The 16,160-nt window shown below is 43.7% G+C and overlaps 1 protein-coding gene across 2 annotated transcripts in view; it reads left to right on the top strand.

The window, feature by feature from the left end:
* Positions 1 to 6,372: 6,372 nt before the first annotated feature.
* The window catches only part of LOC149465755 (arf-GAP with SH3 domain, ANK repeat and PH domain-containing protein 1-like), a 260,620-nt gene continuing 250,832 nt past the window's right edge, over positions 6,373 to 16,160 (top strand). The window contains exon 1 of one of the 2 annotated variants that reach the window (XM_089673263.1): positions 6,373 to 6,880. In XM_089673263.1, the coding sequence (XP_089529389.1) occupies positions 6,755 to 6,880 (126 nt within the window). In that variant the 5' untranslated portion in view covers positions 6,373 to 6,754. The remainder of the gene's footprint in view (positions 6,881 to 16,160) is intronic. The other variant, XM_089673262.1, reaches the window with a different exon arrangement.

The raw sequence follows: 16,160 nt of genomic DNA, 5'->3' as shown, positions 1-16,160 counted from the left end.
AGGAGAGCCCATCAAGGTCCTCCCTTACCTCTAGGAGAGCCAATCAGGGTCCTCCCATACCTCTAGGACAGTCAGAGCCCTCCCATACCTCTAGGAGAGCCCATAAAGGTTCTCCTGTACCTCTAGGAGAGCCCATCAAGGTCCTCCCTTACCTCTAGGAGAGCCAATCAGAGTCCTCCCATACCTCTAGGAAAGCCCATCCAGGTTCTCCCGTACCTCTAGGAGATCCAATCATAGTCCTCCCGTACCTCTAGGAGATCCAATCATAGTCCTCCCGTACCTCTAGGAGATCCAATCAAGGTCCTACCGTACCTCTAGGAGATCCAATCATAGTCCTCCCGTACCTCTAGGAGATCCAATCATAGTCCTCCTGTACCTCTAGGAGAGCCCATCAAGGTCCTCCCTTACCTCTAGGAGAGCCAATCAGGGTCCTTCCTTACATCAAGATGAGCCCATCAGAGTCCTTCCTTACCTCCAGGAGAACCCATCAGAGTCCTCCCCTACATCCAGGAGAGACCATCAGAGTCCTTCCTTACATTCAGGAAAACCCATTAGAGTCCTCCTTTACTTCCAGGAGAATCCATTAGAGTCCTCCCTTACATCCGGGAGGGGCCATCAGAGTCCTCCCTTACCTTCAGGAGGACCCATCAGAGTCCTCCCTTACATCCAGGAGAGTCCTCCTTTACATCCAGGAGAGCCCATCAGAGTCCTCCCTTACATCCAGGTTAGCCCATCAGAGTCCTCCCTTACATCCAGGAGAGTCCTCCCTTACATCCAGGAGAGCCCATCAGAGTCCTCCCTTACATCCAGGTTAGCCCATCAGAGTTCTCCCTTACATCCAGGAGAGTCCTCCCTTACATCCAGGAGAGCCCATCAGAGTCCTCCCTTACATCCAGGTTAGCCCATTAGAGTCCTCCCTTACATCCAGGAGAGTCCTCCCTTACCTCCAGGAGAACCCATCAGAGTCCTCCCCTACATCCAGGTTACCCCATCAGAGTGCTCCCTTACATCCAGGAGAGTCCTCCCTTATATCCAGGAGAGCCCATCAGAGTCCTCCCTTACATCCAGGTTAGCCCATCAGAGTCCTCCCTTTTTGTCCTTCTGGAAGGTGAACCTCTGTCCCAGTCTCAAGTCCTTTGCAGACTCTTAACAGGTTTTCTTTTAAAATTGCCCTGTATTTGGCTCCATCCATCTTCCCATCAACTCTGACCAGCTTCCCTGTCCCTGCTGAAGAAAAGCATCCCCACAACATGATCCTGCCACCACCATGTTTCAGTGTGGGGATGGTGTATTTGGGGTGATGTGCAGTGTTAGTTTTCCGCCACACATAGCGTTTTGCTTTTAGGCTAAGAAGTTCAATTTTGTTCTCATCTGATCAGAGCACGTTCACATGTTTGCTGTGTCCCCCACATGGCTTCTCGTAAAATGCAAACAAGATTTCTTATGGCTTTCTTTCAACAGTGGGTTTCAACAGCAGCTGCATCCAAGCCTTACATCACCAAGTGCAATGCAAAGTGACGGATGCAGTGGTGTAAAGCACGCCGCCACTGGACTCCAGAGCAGTGGAGCCGTGTTCTCTGGAGTGACCAATCACGCTTCTCTGTCTGGCAATCCAATGAACGTGTCTGGGTTTGGCAGTTGCCAGGAGAACAGTACTTGCCTGACTGCATTGTGCCAAGTGTAACGTTTGGTGGAGGGGGGATTATGGTGTGGGGTTGTTTTTCAGGGGTTGGGCTTGGCCCTTAGTTCCAGTGAAGGGAACTTTTAAGACATCAGCATACCAAGACATTTTGGACAATTTCATGCTCCCGACTGTGGAAACAGTTTGGGGATGGCCCCTTCCTGTTCCAACATGACTGTACACCAGTGCACAAAGCAAGGTCCATAAAGACATGGAGGAGCCAGTTTGGGGTGGAGGAACTTGAATGTCCTGCACAGAGTCCTGACCTCAAAACCATAGAACACCTTTGGGATGAATTAGAGCGGAGACTGTGAGCCAGGCCTCCTCCCCCGACATCAGTGCCTGACCTCACAAATGTGCTTCTGGAAGAATGGTCCAACCTTCCCATAGACACCCTCCTAAACCTTGTGGACGGCCTTCCCAGAAGAGTTGAAACTGTTATAGCTGCAAAGGGCGGGGCCAACTCAATATTGAACCCTACGGACTAAGACTGGGATGCGATTAAAGTTCATGTGTGTGTAAAAGCAAGCCGACCAATACTTTTGGCAATATACTGTATATATATATATATATATATATATATATATATATATATAATTTATTACAGGTACTTATATAGCACCATCAATTTATGCAGTGCTTTACATATATATTGTACATTCACATTAGTCCCTAACCCTCAAGGGGCGTACAATCTAAGGTATATATATATATATATATATATATATATATATATATATATATATATACACACACACACACACATACACACACACACACCCAGGGGCGGAATGACCATTTGGGAACTTGGGCACAGCCCGAGGGCCCGGGGAAAGTAGGGGGCCCTATGAGATGCCCCTGGTACCTTTCATAGACTTTTTTGGGTGTGATTTGAGTGTGGGCGAGGACACAGGGGCCCCATGATCCCCTATTGCCCGGGGGCCCCATGAGTTGTCAGTCCACCCCTGCACACGCCCATACACCCACATTGTATAATACACAGAATTTTTTATAGTACAGTAATACAATATGCCAAATATATTTATTTAGATACAGTACTCCATATACATTGCAGGAATACATATATAGGAGCTGTCTTACCTGCCAAGCAATTTGTAATTCTGTTCAGCCAGACTGTGATCCAGGCACCCCTGACAGAGAGCACAGCCAGGTCGGTGACCTCACTGATCTCCACTGCAGTTGAAGAAAACCTATCATATAAGAAAAATGAAGGCAGTCATTTCTGACATTCTTAAAGCGGAGTTCCACTCAAAAGTAGAAGCTCCACTTGTTTGCCTCCTCCCCCCCTCCACCTCCATATTAGTCGCCTGTGGAGGGGGGAGCAGATACCTGTTTTTGACAGATACCCGCTGCCACTTCTGGCTCAGTTCGGCTCGACGAAGTGAGCCGGAAGTTCGGCACCCCTCCTTCCTCCCGTAGTCTCCTGAGAACCTTCACAGGTCCCAGAAGACTGGAGACCAATCAGGATGCGCAGCGTGACTCGCACATGCGCAGTGGGCACCCAACTGTGAAGCCACGAGCTGTCACAGCCTGGTGCCCGCAGTTGTAATGCCGACACCGGGAAGAGACGGAAAGAATGGACGGCGCAGGTGAGCACATCGCTGGACCCTGGAACAAGTGAGTGAGTGTTTATTAAAAGTCAGCAGCTGCTTTTTTTGTAGCTGCTGACTTTTAATAAACACAAAACCAGCTGGAACTCCGCTGTCAGATGCAGGTTGGTTGTGCTAATTATCCTTTGGTCTCAATTATTTACCTGTGAAAAGTATTCTGGTCATGGAAGTCAGAAGTCCTGAGCTTACTTGTTATAGGTGAATGACTCCAATAGTATCAAGACCAAAGGATCAGCATGATGACCAGACTTTATTTCACCTTCCTGACATCCTCTGCACGCCTCCCAACACTTGTAAACGCAAAATATGGATACTTTTAGGCTAGGTTCACACCTGTGCAGTTTGCGTTTGACCCGTTTCTGCACTGTTTTGTGTTGCGTTTTGCACCTGAATTTTTTATGGTTTTTTTTTGTTGCTAGGCAGATTTTAAATGCAAAACACATCAAAAACGCACTACATGCTTTTCTGCAGCATTTCCATTGAAGTCTATAGAACCAAAAGCGCAACTTTTTGCGTTCAAAAAGTCCCTGACCCTTTCCAAAAAATGCCCCGGGTCAAAACACGGAGTTGTGAATGTTTCCCATAGGAAATCATGTTAAATGGACTGGAGTGCGTCCATTGCAAAACGCAAATGCTGCGGAAAATGCTTAGGTGCAAACCTAATGTCCCACATTTGTGGCTTTTTAAATTGAAATGAGTGTCAGTGTATAAATAGTCAATGAGTTTGTTAGCTTTTACGTGGAAGCACTGACTAGGCTAGATACTGAGCCATGGGGATCAGAAAAGAACTGTCAAAAGTCCTGCGTAACAAGGTAATTGAACTTTATAAAAATGGAAAAGGACATAAGAAGATGTCCAAAGCCTTGAATATGCCAATCAGTACTGTTAAATCATCTATTAAGAAGTGGAAAGTTCGGGGATCTCTGGATACCAAGCCAAGGTCAGGTAGACCAAGAAAGATTGCAGCCATGATAATAATAATTAATAATATTGCTAATAATCGTAGTAATGTTAATAATAGTATTAATACTCATCATCAAAATAAATCTAAATACCTTTAACAAATAATAGTACTAGTAATAATGATAATAATAATAATATTGATAATACTTGTAGTTAATACTTATTAATAAAGCATAATGAATAATATTAATACTCATCATCAAAATAAATATAAATACCTTTAACAAATAATACTGTACTTGTAATAATGATAATAATAATAATAATATTGATTATAATAAAAGAGCATTTTTTGGCATGATCAGTCATATTTTCAATATCAATGCCAAAATTTCACAATTTCTGCCAGGGTATGCAAACTTTTGAGCACAACCGTAAGTATAGAATTGTATAATACAATATCAGAAAGTACTATAATTATATAAAATACCTGTAGAAAAGAATAAACTAAAAATATTATCAATTTACAGTATACTATATAATTATAATACATATAAATGATATAAATAATAATCATGTCACAATAATAGAAATACCCGTAACAAATAATTAAATTAACTAAATATTAATATATATAAAAAATAAATAATAACCACAATAACAATACTACTAGTAATAATGATAATAATAATAATATTGATAATAGGAGTAGTAATATTAATAAAGGATAATGAATATTATTAATACTCATCAAAATAAATCTATATCCCTTTAACAAATAATACTGTATTAGTAATAATGATAATAATAATATTGATAATAATCGTAGTATTAATAATAATATTAATAAAGCATAATGAATATTAGGACTTATCATCAAAATAAATCTAAATACCTTTAACAAATAATACTGTACTAGTTATGATGATAATAGTAATATTGATTATAATAAAAGAGCATTTTTTGGCATGATCAGTCATATTTTCAATATCAATGCCACAATTTCACTATTTCTGCCAGGGTGTGAAAACTTTTGAGCACAACCGTAAGTATAGAATTGTATAATACAATATCAGAAAGTACTATAATTATATAAAATACCTGTAGAAAAGAATAAACTAAAAATATTATTAATATACAGTATACTATATCATTATAATACATATAAATGATATAAAATAATAACCATGTCACAATAATAGAAATACCCATAACAAATAATTAAATTAATACATATAAAAAATAAATAACCACCACAATAACAATACTACTAGTAATAATAATAATAATAAACATGGTAATATTAATAATAATATTAATAAAGCATAATGAATAATATTAATACTCATCATCAAAATAAATCTAAATACCTTTAACAAATAATTCTGTACTAGTAATCATGATAATAATAACATTGATTATAATAAAAGAGCATTTTTTGGCATGATCAGTCAGATTTTCAATATCAATGCCAAAATTTCACAATTTTTGCCAGAGTATGCAAACTTTTGAGCACAACCGTAAGTATAGAATTGTATAATACAATATCAGAAAGTACTATAATTATATAAAAATCCTGTAGAAAAGAATAAACTAAAAATATTATTAATATACAGCATACTATATAATTATAATACATATAAATAATAACCATGTCACAATAATAGAAATACCCATAACAAATAATTAAATGAATATATATAAAAAAACAAATAACCACCACAATAACAATACTACTAGTAATAATAATATTGATAATAATCATAGTAATAATAATATTAATAAAGCATAATGAATAATATTTATACTCATCATCAAAATAAATGTAAATCCCTGTAACAAATACTGTACTAGTAATAATAATAATAATAATATTGATTATAATAGTAATAATATATTATCAAATGATTAAAACATGTAAAAAAATAAACTGTCACCAAAAAGTCTATTTGTTGCCAGTGTTGGTGTGAACAGAAGATGTATTGGGGTCTCCATGGCAGGATAACAGGAGGGGGAATGATGGGGAAGAGGGACTGTCTCCTCCCTACAGTTACTAATCAGGAAGACACCTTGTTTGGTATGATTTCTTGTTACTTCTGTAAATGCTCCCCCCCCCCCCCCCCCCCCCCGTACAAGCCTCCCTCCTCCTTTCCCCAGGACCAGGTCTCTTCTCCATCCCCTCGCTGTCTCCTCTCCAGCCCCCATCCATCCTCTCTCTCTCTTCTCTCACATCCTACCCACTCTCATCATCAGGAGCCCCCTCGTGCGGCTCCGCGCATGCGCGTCCCCGCTTCTCGCTTTCATTGAGTGTGGCAGTGAGGAGAGGAGCCGCAGCACAGCGGGAGGGTGTGAGAAGCAGCGCTGAGCCCCGCACACCGGGACACCCGCACACTGACGCCGCACTACTCGGGCTGAGCCGCTGGACACTTCCGCAGAGCACCAGAAGGAGAAGCGAAGTGCACAAAGTGTAGGAGCGCAGAGTGAGCGCCCAGCCGCCGCCGCGTCAACCCCGCACTCCGTGCCCCCCGCACACAGCGCCATGCCTGAGCTCATCAGTGTAGGAGACTTTATAAAGGAGACTCTGGAGGACCACAGCTCCCCCACCACCTCCTCCTTCACCACCAAGATGGGCAGCTGCAGGAACACCGCCAACACCATAGAAGAGGTAAGCGGGGTGCTGGAGGGACGGTCAGTGTGGCCCTCCCGGCTGCATTACATTCACCGCATTTGGAGCGACGACCTGCAGCTGCTGCTTAAAGGGGTCCAAAGTTTTGGCTAAGTGCCTGTCCCAGCAGGTGGTGGGGGGCCACTGGAAGGCGTACAGAACGCATATAAAACCCAAAAACCTACATTTACCAATTCTTACATGTGACGGCTGCATTCGTTTTCTTTTTTTTAGGCTTCCCTTCTTATTATTTTCACCTGGTGATCCGGCCAGTAAGCCCCGGGTTCACATCTATGCAGTCGTGCGGTCCGCGTTTTGCTCAGGCATGAGAGCCCATTAATTTGAATGGACTCCTGTGCCCCAGAGCATGCTCCTGCACTTCTTCCGAGAACCTCGGTTCCCAGTACAGTTGTGTTTTCCAGTGCAGGAGGTGTGCTGTTCGCCCGCGGGTCCGCATTTCTCTGTGCGGGTGGTGCGGCTGCACAGATTTTCGCAGCGGCACCACCCGCACAGATGTGAGCCTAGCCCATGTCTGTTGTTTTTTTCAGGGCAAGCTGTCCTGCAGATGTAGCAGTTACAGGGTTGAGACAAACCATTGAGCGCTGACAGGGGTGCTTAGAATGATCAGACCTTTATCCCAAAAGAACGGTTTGCTGCAACGGCCTCAGCTTATTAGTGTAGCTAAATCTGCTAGTCCATCTAACACCCCCCTTCTCCCCCCCAGGCTGACAATGCTGCTGTCCAAAGGTGCCCCCTGTGCGCCTTCCTCCATAGTCGGGGCACGCTCATACAGGAGGTGTGTTACTGGCCAGATCACCAGGTGAAAACAGAGGGGGAAAGGCCTAACAAAAAATATAACTAATGCAGCCGCCACATCGAATGCACATAAGCCGCAATATTCTACAATTTTGGTTTTGCATTTAAGGGCCCATTCACAGCAGTGCAGGTAAATGCCGGTGCATGCTGCGGAACTGCGCTGTAATAGAAAAAGGAAAGTGACGGCAGAAAAAGATCCAGTGGTCTATCAAGTCGGCCCATTTTCGTTTTAATTTCTGTTTTTTTTTTTATGGGGGGTTACCCTTTTGTTTTTTTGGGGGCCAGGGGGTTTGTTTTGTTTCATTGTGGTTTGGGGTTTTTTTGTGTTTTCTGGTGGGTTTTTTTTTTTTTTTGGAGGGGGGTTGCCTTTTTGGTTTCTGTGGCTTGTTTCGGGGGGAGGGGGGTTAGTTTTGTTTCGTTCTTTTTTTTTTTTTTTTTTTGTGGGGTTTTTTTGGTTTTCCTGAACCATGCAAAGGGTCTTAAGCACGGCTTAGGAGTAAACCTTGTGCTGGCCTGCCGTTTTTCATGCGTGTTGCGTTGACACATTATCATGCGTTACGTCTACTTTACGTGTTTTGCTCTACTTTTTTTTTTTTTTCTTCCTACCACAGATCAGTGCAGTGCCTCATTGAGGTCTGTTCCCATTTATATATGTTACTTTTACAAGTTGCACTGGCATGCATTGAAAAAAAAAAAGTGCCATCTGGTGTGAATGGACCCTTCGGAGGATCTGTACTGAGAGAAATGCTTGAGGCTTGCCACCTTCAGGAGATGCTTGAGGGCTGGCCACCTTCAGGAGATTCTTGAGGGCTGTCCCACCTTCAGGAGATTCTTGAGGGCTGGCCACCTTCAGGAGATGCTTGAGGGCTGTCCCACCTTCAGGAGATTCTTGAGGGCTGGCCACCTTCAGGAGATTCTTGAGGGCTGGCCACCTTCAGGAGATTCTTGAGGGCTGGCCACCTTCAGGAGATTCTTGAGGGCTGGCCACCTTTAGGAGATTCTTGAGGGCTGGCCACCTTTAGGAGATTCTTGAGGGCTGGCCACCTTCAGGAGATTCTTGAGGGCTGGCCACCTTCAGGAGATTCTTGAGGGCTGGCCACCTTCAGGAGATTCTTGAGGGCTGGCCACCTTCAGGAGATTCTTGAGGGCTGGCCACCTTCAGGAGATTCTTGAGGGCTGGCCACCTTCAGGAGATTCTTGAGGGCTGGCCACCTTCAGGAGATTCTTGAGGGCTGGCCACCTTCAGGAGATGCTTGAGGGCTGGCCACCTTCAGGAGATGCTTGAGGGCTGGCCACCTTCAGGAGATGCTTGAGGGCTGGCCACCTTCAGGAGATGCTTGAGGGCTGGCCACCTTCAGGAGATGCTTGAGGGCTGGCCACCTTCAGGAGATGCTTGAGGGCTGGCCACCTTCAGGAGATGCTTGAGGGCTGGCCACCTTCAGGAGATGCTTGAGGGCTGGCCACCTTCAGGAGATGCTGGAGGGCTGGCCACCTTCAGGAGATGCTGGAGGGCTGGCCACCTTCAGGAGATGCTGGAGGGCTGGCCACCTTCAGGAGATGCTTGAGGGCTGGCCACCTTCAGGAGATGCTGGAGGGCTGGCCACCTTCAGGAGATGCTGGAGGGCTGGCCACCTTCAGGAGATGCTGGAGGGCTGGCCACCTTCAGGAGATGCTGGAGGGCTGGCCACCTTCAGGAGATGCTGGAGGGCTGGCCACCTTCAGGAGATGCTAGTTGACTGGCTTTGGGTTCCAGGTGTGGAACAAGCAAGGAGACAGCAAAATTGACATGACATACCTGTTTCTGATTATAGATGAGCACTGGTGCCCCCGGACTCCTCTCTAGCCTAGGAACAGGGAGCTCGCTCTCCTTTTTTTTTTTTTTTTTCGTACCCCAGTGACCTATGGGCTGGAGCGTTCCTTTCCTGCAGTCCACCTCTCTTCTGTTTTTATGACCCGACTCACAGCTCATTGGAGTGAAGAGTGCCAGTCAGGATGGCAGCCTACAAATTTCTTGCTGCATAGGTTCCTTTAGGGCGTTGGTACCCAACCTCAGCCCCCGGGCACTCCCAACAGGCCATGTTTTGGGAATTTCCCGAAGCGTCCCACTGCCCTGCTGCGGTTTTGCGAACCCTTGTTTTCCGTACGGGTTATCTGTGCTTTCCCATAGACTTCTATGAAGTCCTGCGCTTTTGGTGCAGTTTCAGAAAGCGTATGAAAACTCCTGCATGCTGCATCTTTGGTGCGATTTCTGAAAACCGCAGGACATCATAGAAGTCTATGGGAAAGTGCAGCTAACCCGCATGAAACCCACGGGTTGGCTGCGCCTTGCCCAAAGTGCGGTGGGATTGCACCGGGGTTGTGTGAAGCCGCCCTTAGATAAAATAGCTGTCTTGGTTTACCAAGCCATTGACATTGGTTTAAAGCACCTGTGAAAGGTGAAGGAAATCTGGAAAACATGGTCTGTAAGGCCGGGCTCACACTGATGCACTGTCGTTTGTATCCACATTTTACACACGGTTCCCTTGACTTCTATGAGATTTTGCTTTTTCGGAAAGTGCATGGAAGATGCAGCATGCAGGGCGTTGATGCGCTGTCACAAAATTGCACGATCTAATAGAAGTCAATGGGAGTGCACCTGAAAACGTGTGTAATGCAGGCCATAGACGGGTCGAACATCGGCCGATTTTTCAAATGATAAATGAAAAATCGATCATTCGTTAAGCCGACGTTACCACCGATTAAAAAAATCGGCCGACTAAATCATAAAGTTCACCCCATATAACAGCCAAACTTCTGTCCCTTGCAGGTCACGGCTCATGCGCAGATTTTTTTATCGCTAAAACGATCATTGCCGGGAAAATCGTCCGTTTTTCCAAATTGGCCGCAAATTTTCAAACATGACCGATAATCTCAAAGTGCAAAAAACCCGAAAAACGGCCAACCAATTAACCCACTAACAGTGCGAAAATCGGCCGCTTTTCGAACCGTCTATGGCCGGCATATGGCTAGGTTCACGCCTATGCAGGGTGTGTTTGAGCCATTTCTGCATTGCGTTTTGCATTTGCGTTTTTACAGCGTTTTTGATGCAGTTTTTTTCTTTCTTTTTTCATGTTGCTAGGCAGATTTAAAATGCAAAAATGCATAAAAAACGTGCCAAAAACACAATACATGCTTTACTGCAGCGTTTCCATTGAAGTCTATCGAACCAAAGACTCAAGTTTTTGCTTTCAAAAAATGTCCCTGACCTTTTCCAAAAAACGCACTGGGTGAAAACGCACAGATGTGAACATGCCCCATAGGAAATCATGGACTGTACTGCATTAATTAAATGGACTGTACTGCATTTCTGAAAAAGCTGCAGAAAACGCTGAGGTGTGAACCTGGGGTGAGGGTGCTTTCAGTTTGATCCTTTTTTACTTCTGCTTTTTCATTAAAGGTGGAAGAAAAATGCATGACCATGAAATCCTATGGAATGTGGCACAATGATCAGCTGCGGGTTTGCTGCATTTTGTAAAAATCCTGCTTGATGCGGTAAAAAAAATTGCACCAAAAAAGCACCTTCCCATGGAAACGGCATAAAAAATGTACCTGTAGTTGTGTTTTTGGTGTGGTTTTTGAGTCGCATGCTTTTTTCACAGGCGCAAAATGCACTAGAAATGCAGTAAAAATGCATATACACCGGAGTAGTGTGAAAGCAGCCTAAAATGCAGATAAATCACGCTGCACCCAAAACTGCAGTGCACCAGTGTGAACCCACTCTTGGGTGTGCTTGAAGATTGGGGTTGGGAAGCACTGCCTTAGGCTAGGTTCACATCTATGTTGGCGGTGCCGCTGTGGATCTGCAGGAAAATCCGTGCAGCCGCACCACCCACACAGAAATGCGGACCCGCGGGCGGGTGCCATTAGTTCTAATGGCACGCCGGACACACTGGAAAATGCAACCGTACTGGGAACTGAGGTTCCCGTGCGGGCTGCGGTTTCGGAAGAAGTGCAGGGACTTCTTCCTTGCGTGTCACGGGGCATGGGAGTCCATTCAAATGAATGGGCTCTTGTGTCCGCGCAAAACGTGGCCCGCACATGAACTGAGGCTTAAGACCTTTTTCACACCAGCAGCGTTGCCCAACGAAAGAACAAGGCAATATAACTTGTGTCCTGTGGCTTCAGTTCACACCAAAGCGATATGTCAGTCCCCATTCACACGGATGGTTGGTGGTCCAGGCAGGGCCTGGTTAAAAAACCCTGGTGTACCCCATGCCGCAGAGCCGCAGGTGGTGTGTACAGTCGCCAATAGAGGTGAATGGCTGTACAGGTACTCATGTAAATGCCGGGGCTTTTTGCATTACCTGCGCACTCGCATATGATGTATTCTTCAAGAGCGCAAGCTTTTCAATTGGAGAATACATTGTACACAGATATGCGGCAAAACGCAGATGCAAAAAGCATTGATTGGTATTTTCAGGAGTATAATGCAGGCCATAGACGGGTCAAAAACCAGCTGTTTTGGGAAAAAAAAAACACTAAAAATCGGTCATTCAATAGGCCGACCTGACCACCAATGGTAAAAAAAATCGGCTGATTTTCGTCCCGTCAACAGCTGGCATTTAATTACTTCTGTCCCTGCAGAGAGCTCCGCTATTATATTTGACATGAAAAAGTATTGCGGTTGCAACAATGTATCCATTTCGGATACAGATGGTTTTATTTGGATACAAATAGATACATTGTTGCAACTGCAATACTTTCATATAAAATATAATAGCGGACTGGAATTCTTCTTCCTTCTTTCTTTTTCTTCTTCTTCTTCCTGGGAAAATTGGCCGATCGGCAAAATTGGATCATTTTTTTTCCAACTTTACCGATAAAAAAAATGTGCCAAAACCCAGAAAAACGGCCGACCAATTAACCCACTAACGGTGTGAAAATCAGCCGATTTTCGACCTGTCTATGGCCTGCATAAGCCCGTATAGCCATTCACCTCCACCTGTCACCTGTGAGTCCTCATGTACATGGGACGTTTTTACAGCGGCTGTTTTTGGCTTTTGATGTTTTTTTTTTTTTTCTACAGCCAGTAACCCCCCAGCATGTGTCCATGTACACATAGACTCAGATCGATGTTTATTAGCTGGAAAAAAAACCCAGAACTAGTGGGTTTCTAGAGGAGATTTTAGCTGTAAAAACGCACCAAAACGCTGCAAATCGGCTAAAAATGCAAACACTGGAAAACGCTGCTAAACGCTAATGCAAAAACACAAAAAAAAAGCTAAAAAATTTTCATTTTTAATGTGACTTTACACAGCTAACGTAACCAGCGTTATCAAAAGGCCCCGTCTGCATGAGGACTAAAGGTCAGTGCCAGTGAGGCCTTGAAATGTGTTTCCAGAAGCCCTTGACACCAGATTTCTATGGTATTCTATTGTGCCCATTCATCATTTTCTGTCACTCGATGATCACAAAAACTACAGATTTTTGATTGCTGATTTTTGGCCCAATAGATTTAGTTTGGAGCATTTGAAAAACATTTTTTTTTTTATTATATTTATGTATTGTTTATTTTTTATTATACAGGATTTATTATACAGGGTTTTTTTTTTTTTGCTTCTTTGTCTGCTCCTCCTAGCAAATAGCTTTCCATTGACTATAACAAAAAAACGCCACAAAAAGCTCCAAAATCACAAATATGCTCAAGTGTAAATGCAGACTCAAGTGTAAATTGCCGCCCTCTGAAAAGTGATACGTGCTGGTAGATTGCCTCCAGATTGCCTGTTTTAACACTGGAAAAGCTGAACCACTGCATTGCAACCACATGCACGGTACTACACACCGAACGCAACAGGGGGTCTCATTTTTATCATGGTCTCAGCATGTGTACAGTTCTGTGTGACTGCTTATTCTGCTTCAGGTGGTTGGTTGGGGTGAAGGTGGTAAAACTTCAGCTCAACAGCCTTTTTTTTTTATCTCCCTGTCCATGTGAGTGAGCCCTTCATTTGCGCTGAAAAAAAAAACATGTTTCATTATTTTGCGAATTCTATTGCATCTGCTTGGCTGCTGTTAATTACCAGTTCAAGGATTGAGAGAATCTTGTTTAATCTTGTTAAGGCTCATGAGCAGCAAAGTGTCCCTGGAAATGAGAGGGTCTCTTGCACACTGCAGCTTGAAAAAGCTCAGTACTGCGTTTTGTTTTTTTTTTAACTAATCTAAAATGCAGCCCATTGTTAACAATGTGCCTGTACACACAGGTAGGTAAACGAGCACTGCGTATTAAGTAAAAAACAGAAAAAATTTGTGTTCCTGGTCAATAATTTGCGCCGGTACACTCTATTATGAATGCTGCTGCTAGACTCATACACCTTACCAACCGATCAGCGACTGCTGCCCCTCTCTGCCAATCCCTTCACTGGCTTCCACTAACCCAACGTATAAAATTCAAAATACTAACCACCGCTTACAAAGCCATCCACAACACTGCCCCTAGCTACATCACCAACCTCATCCACAGATACCGCCCAAATCGCCCACTCCGCTCCTTCCATGATATCCTCCTCTCTAGCTCCCTCATCACCTCCTCCCACGCTTGCCTCCTGGACTTCTCTAGAGCCTCTCCCATCCTCTGGAACTCCCTACCACAGCATGTCTGGTCAGCCCCCACCCTGTCTGCCTTTAGGCAATCCTTGAAAACTCACTTATTCAGGGAAGCCTACCCCACCTCCACCTAAGAACTGTACTTGAATCACCTCCGCCAGATCATCCCCCACAGCTATCACCTTTTGTATCACCTCCCCCTTCCTTTAGAGTGTAAGCTCCACGAGTCGGGCCCTCCTATTCCTTCTGTACTGAAATGTATTGTAATTGTACTATCTCCCTTATATTGTAAAGCGTTGCGCAAACTGTTGGCGCTATATAAATCCTGTATAATAATAATATGTGTGCAAATATGTGCATATATATTAATGGACTTTACATAGGAATGTATTGTTCGCGTAAATAAACACAAATCCAAATACACGCAAAAAGACGCCTGAAATTACGTCCAGAAATGCTGATTCTCAACTATCAGTACTGTGTGCAAGAGGCCTAAAACAGTGGCAGTTGCCTGTAGAACCTCAGCAAGCTTTTACTTTACTGGGACATCTCGAGGAGGAAGGCATGCATACAGAAGACCAAGCATTGGCAGGTCAGCTATAATATATGTAGTTATTCAATAGAGAAGATGGGACTTTCAGGGTGCATGAACATGAATACCACACATTAAAAGTTATATAATTTTTATTTTGTATTTTGGTAAAAAACACAAGAAAGCAAAAAATACAGAAATATAAAAACAATTTCAATTCTAAGAATACCAACTGAGATTCAAACTTGGTTATGTAATTGTAGTTACTCCCTACATGTTTCGTCCTCACTGGCTTCTTCAGGGGAGATCGTTTTGAGCAAATTTCTACCGCCAAGGCAGTCTAAAGGTATATCAAAGGAAAATTGTTCAATTACCAAACAACTTTAATATATCCAATACAAGGTATTTAATCTTTTATAACATAATGACCTTCACAGAAATATCCCTTAGAAGCGTCCATTGTGTCTGCTCCTCTTGTGATTATTTTTATGCTGTTTGAACATACAGGGCATCTGATTGCATACTTTTTGATCTGTGTTGTCGCCCATTTCTGGTTGAGAGGCTCAGCGCTATCCATTGGCAGGAAGTCTGCTGAGCGCAGAAAAGCATTGCCCTGGAATCCTATTTATTAGAACCCTTAGTCCTCATGCACACCGGGCGTTTTTACAGCGGCTGTTATTGTCTTCTGGCATTGTTTTCTACAGCCAGTAAATTCCCCAGCATGTTATCCTATGTGTCCATGCAGACATAGGCTTTAATCAGCTTTTTTTGGCGGGGGCGTTTTCTGGCTGGAAAAATCCCCAGAACTAGGGGAGTTTCAAGGGGAGCTGTAAAAACGCTCTAAGTCCCTGGGCACACTGGATGTGAATTGACATGCGATTTGCATGCCATGCAACTTGCATGCCAAGTCTGCAAATCGAATGCCAAGTCACATTCTATGGTCTGCAATGACAGCGGTCATATCGGTGCGGTTCCGACTTGGTCAGAGCCGCACCGATTTCTAAAGCGGTACATGTACTACTTTTGGTGCGATTTGCATAGACATCTGTGTCAGATGTCTTACAAATCGCACCTGAAATCGGCATGTCCCCTGACTTTGAAATTGTGTGACTTCACTGTCGCACGATTTCAAAGTCGGCTTGATATGACTGGGGTGTAACACTGGTAAACGCAGTAAAACATGGCATATTTTAGCGGGTTTTGTTTAGCTAAAAAAAAAATTTTTTAGTGTAAAGAAAAACAAAAAACGTGGCTAAATACTAATGCAAAAATGCTAAAAAAGCAGCAAAACTCATGTTTTTATTGTGACTTTATGCAGCTAACGCTACTGTTGTTTTTAAAACGCCCAGTGTG

This window comes from Staurois parvus, unplaced genomic scaffold (genome assembly GCF_062004578.1).
Source record: "Staurois parvus isolate SC_StPar_1 unplaced genomic scaffold, SC_StPar_1.0 ptg000137l, whole genome shotgun sequence".
In the NCBI taxonomy this organism is placed as follows: domain Eukaryota; kingdom Metazoa; phylum Chordata; class Amphibia; order Anura; family Ranidae; genus Staurois; species Staurois parvus.
The sequence above is the reverse complement of the archived record's forward strand: the minus strand, read 5'-3'. Positions and strand labels throughout refer to the sequence as shown.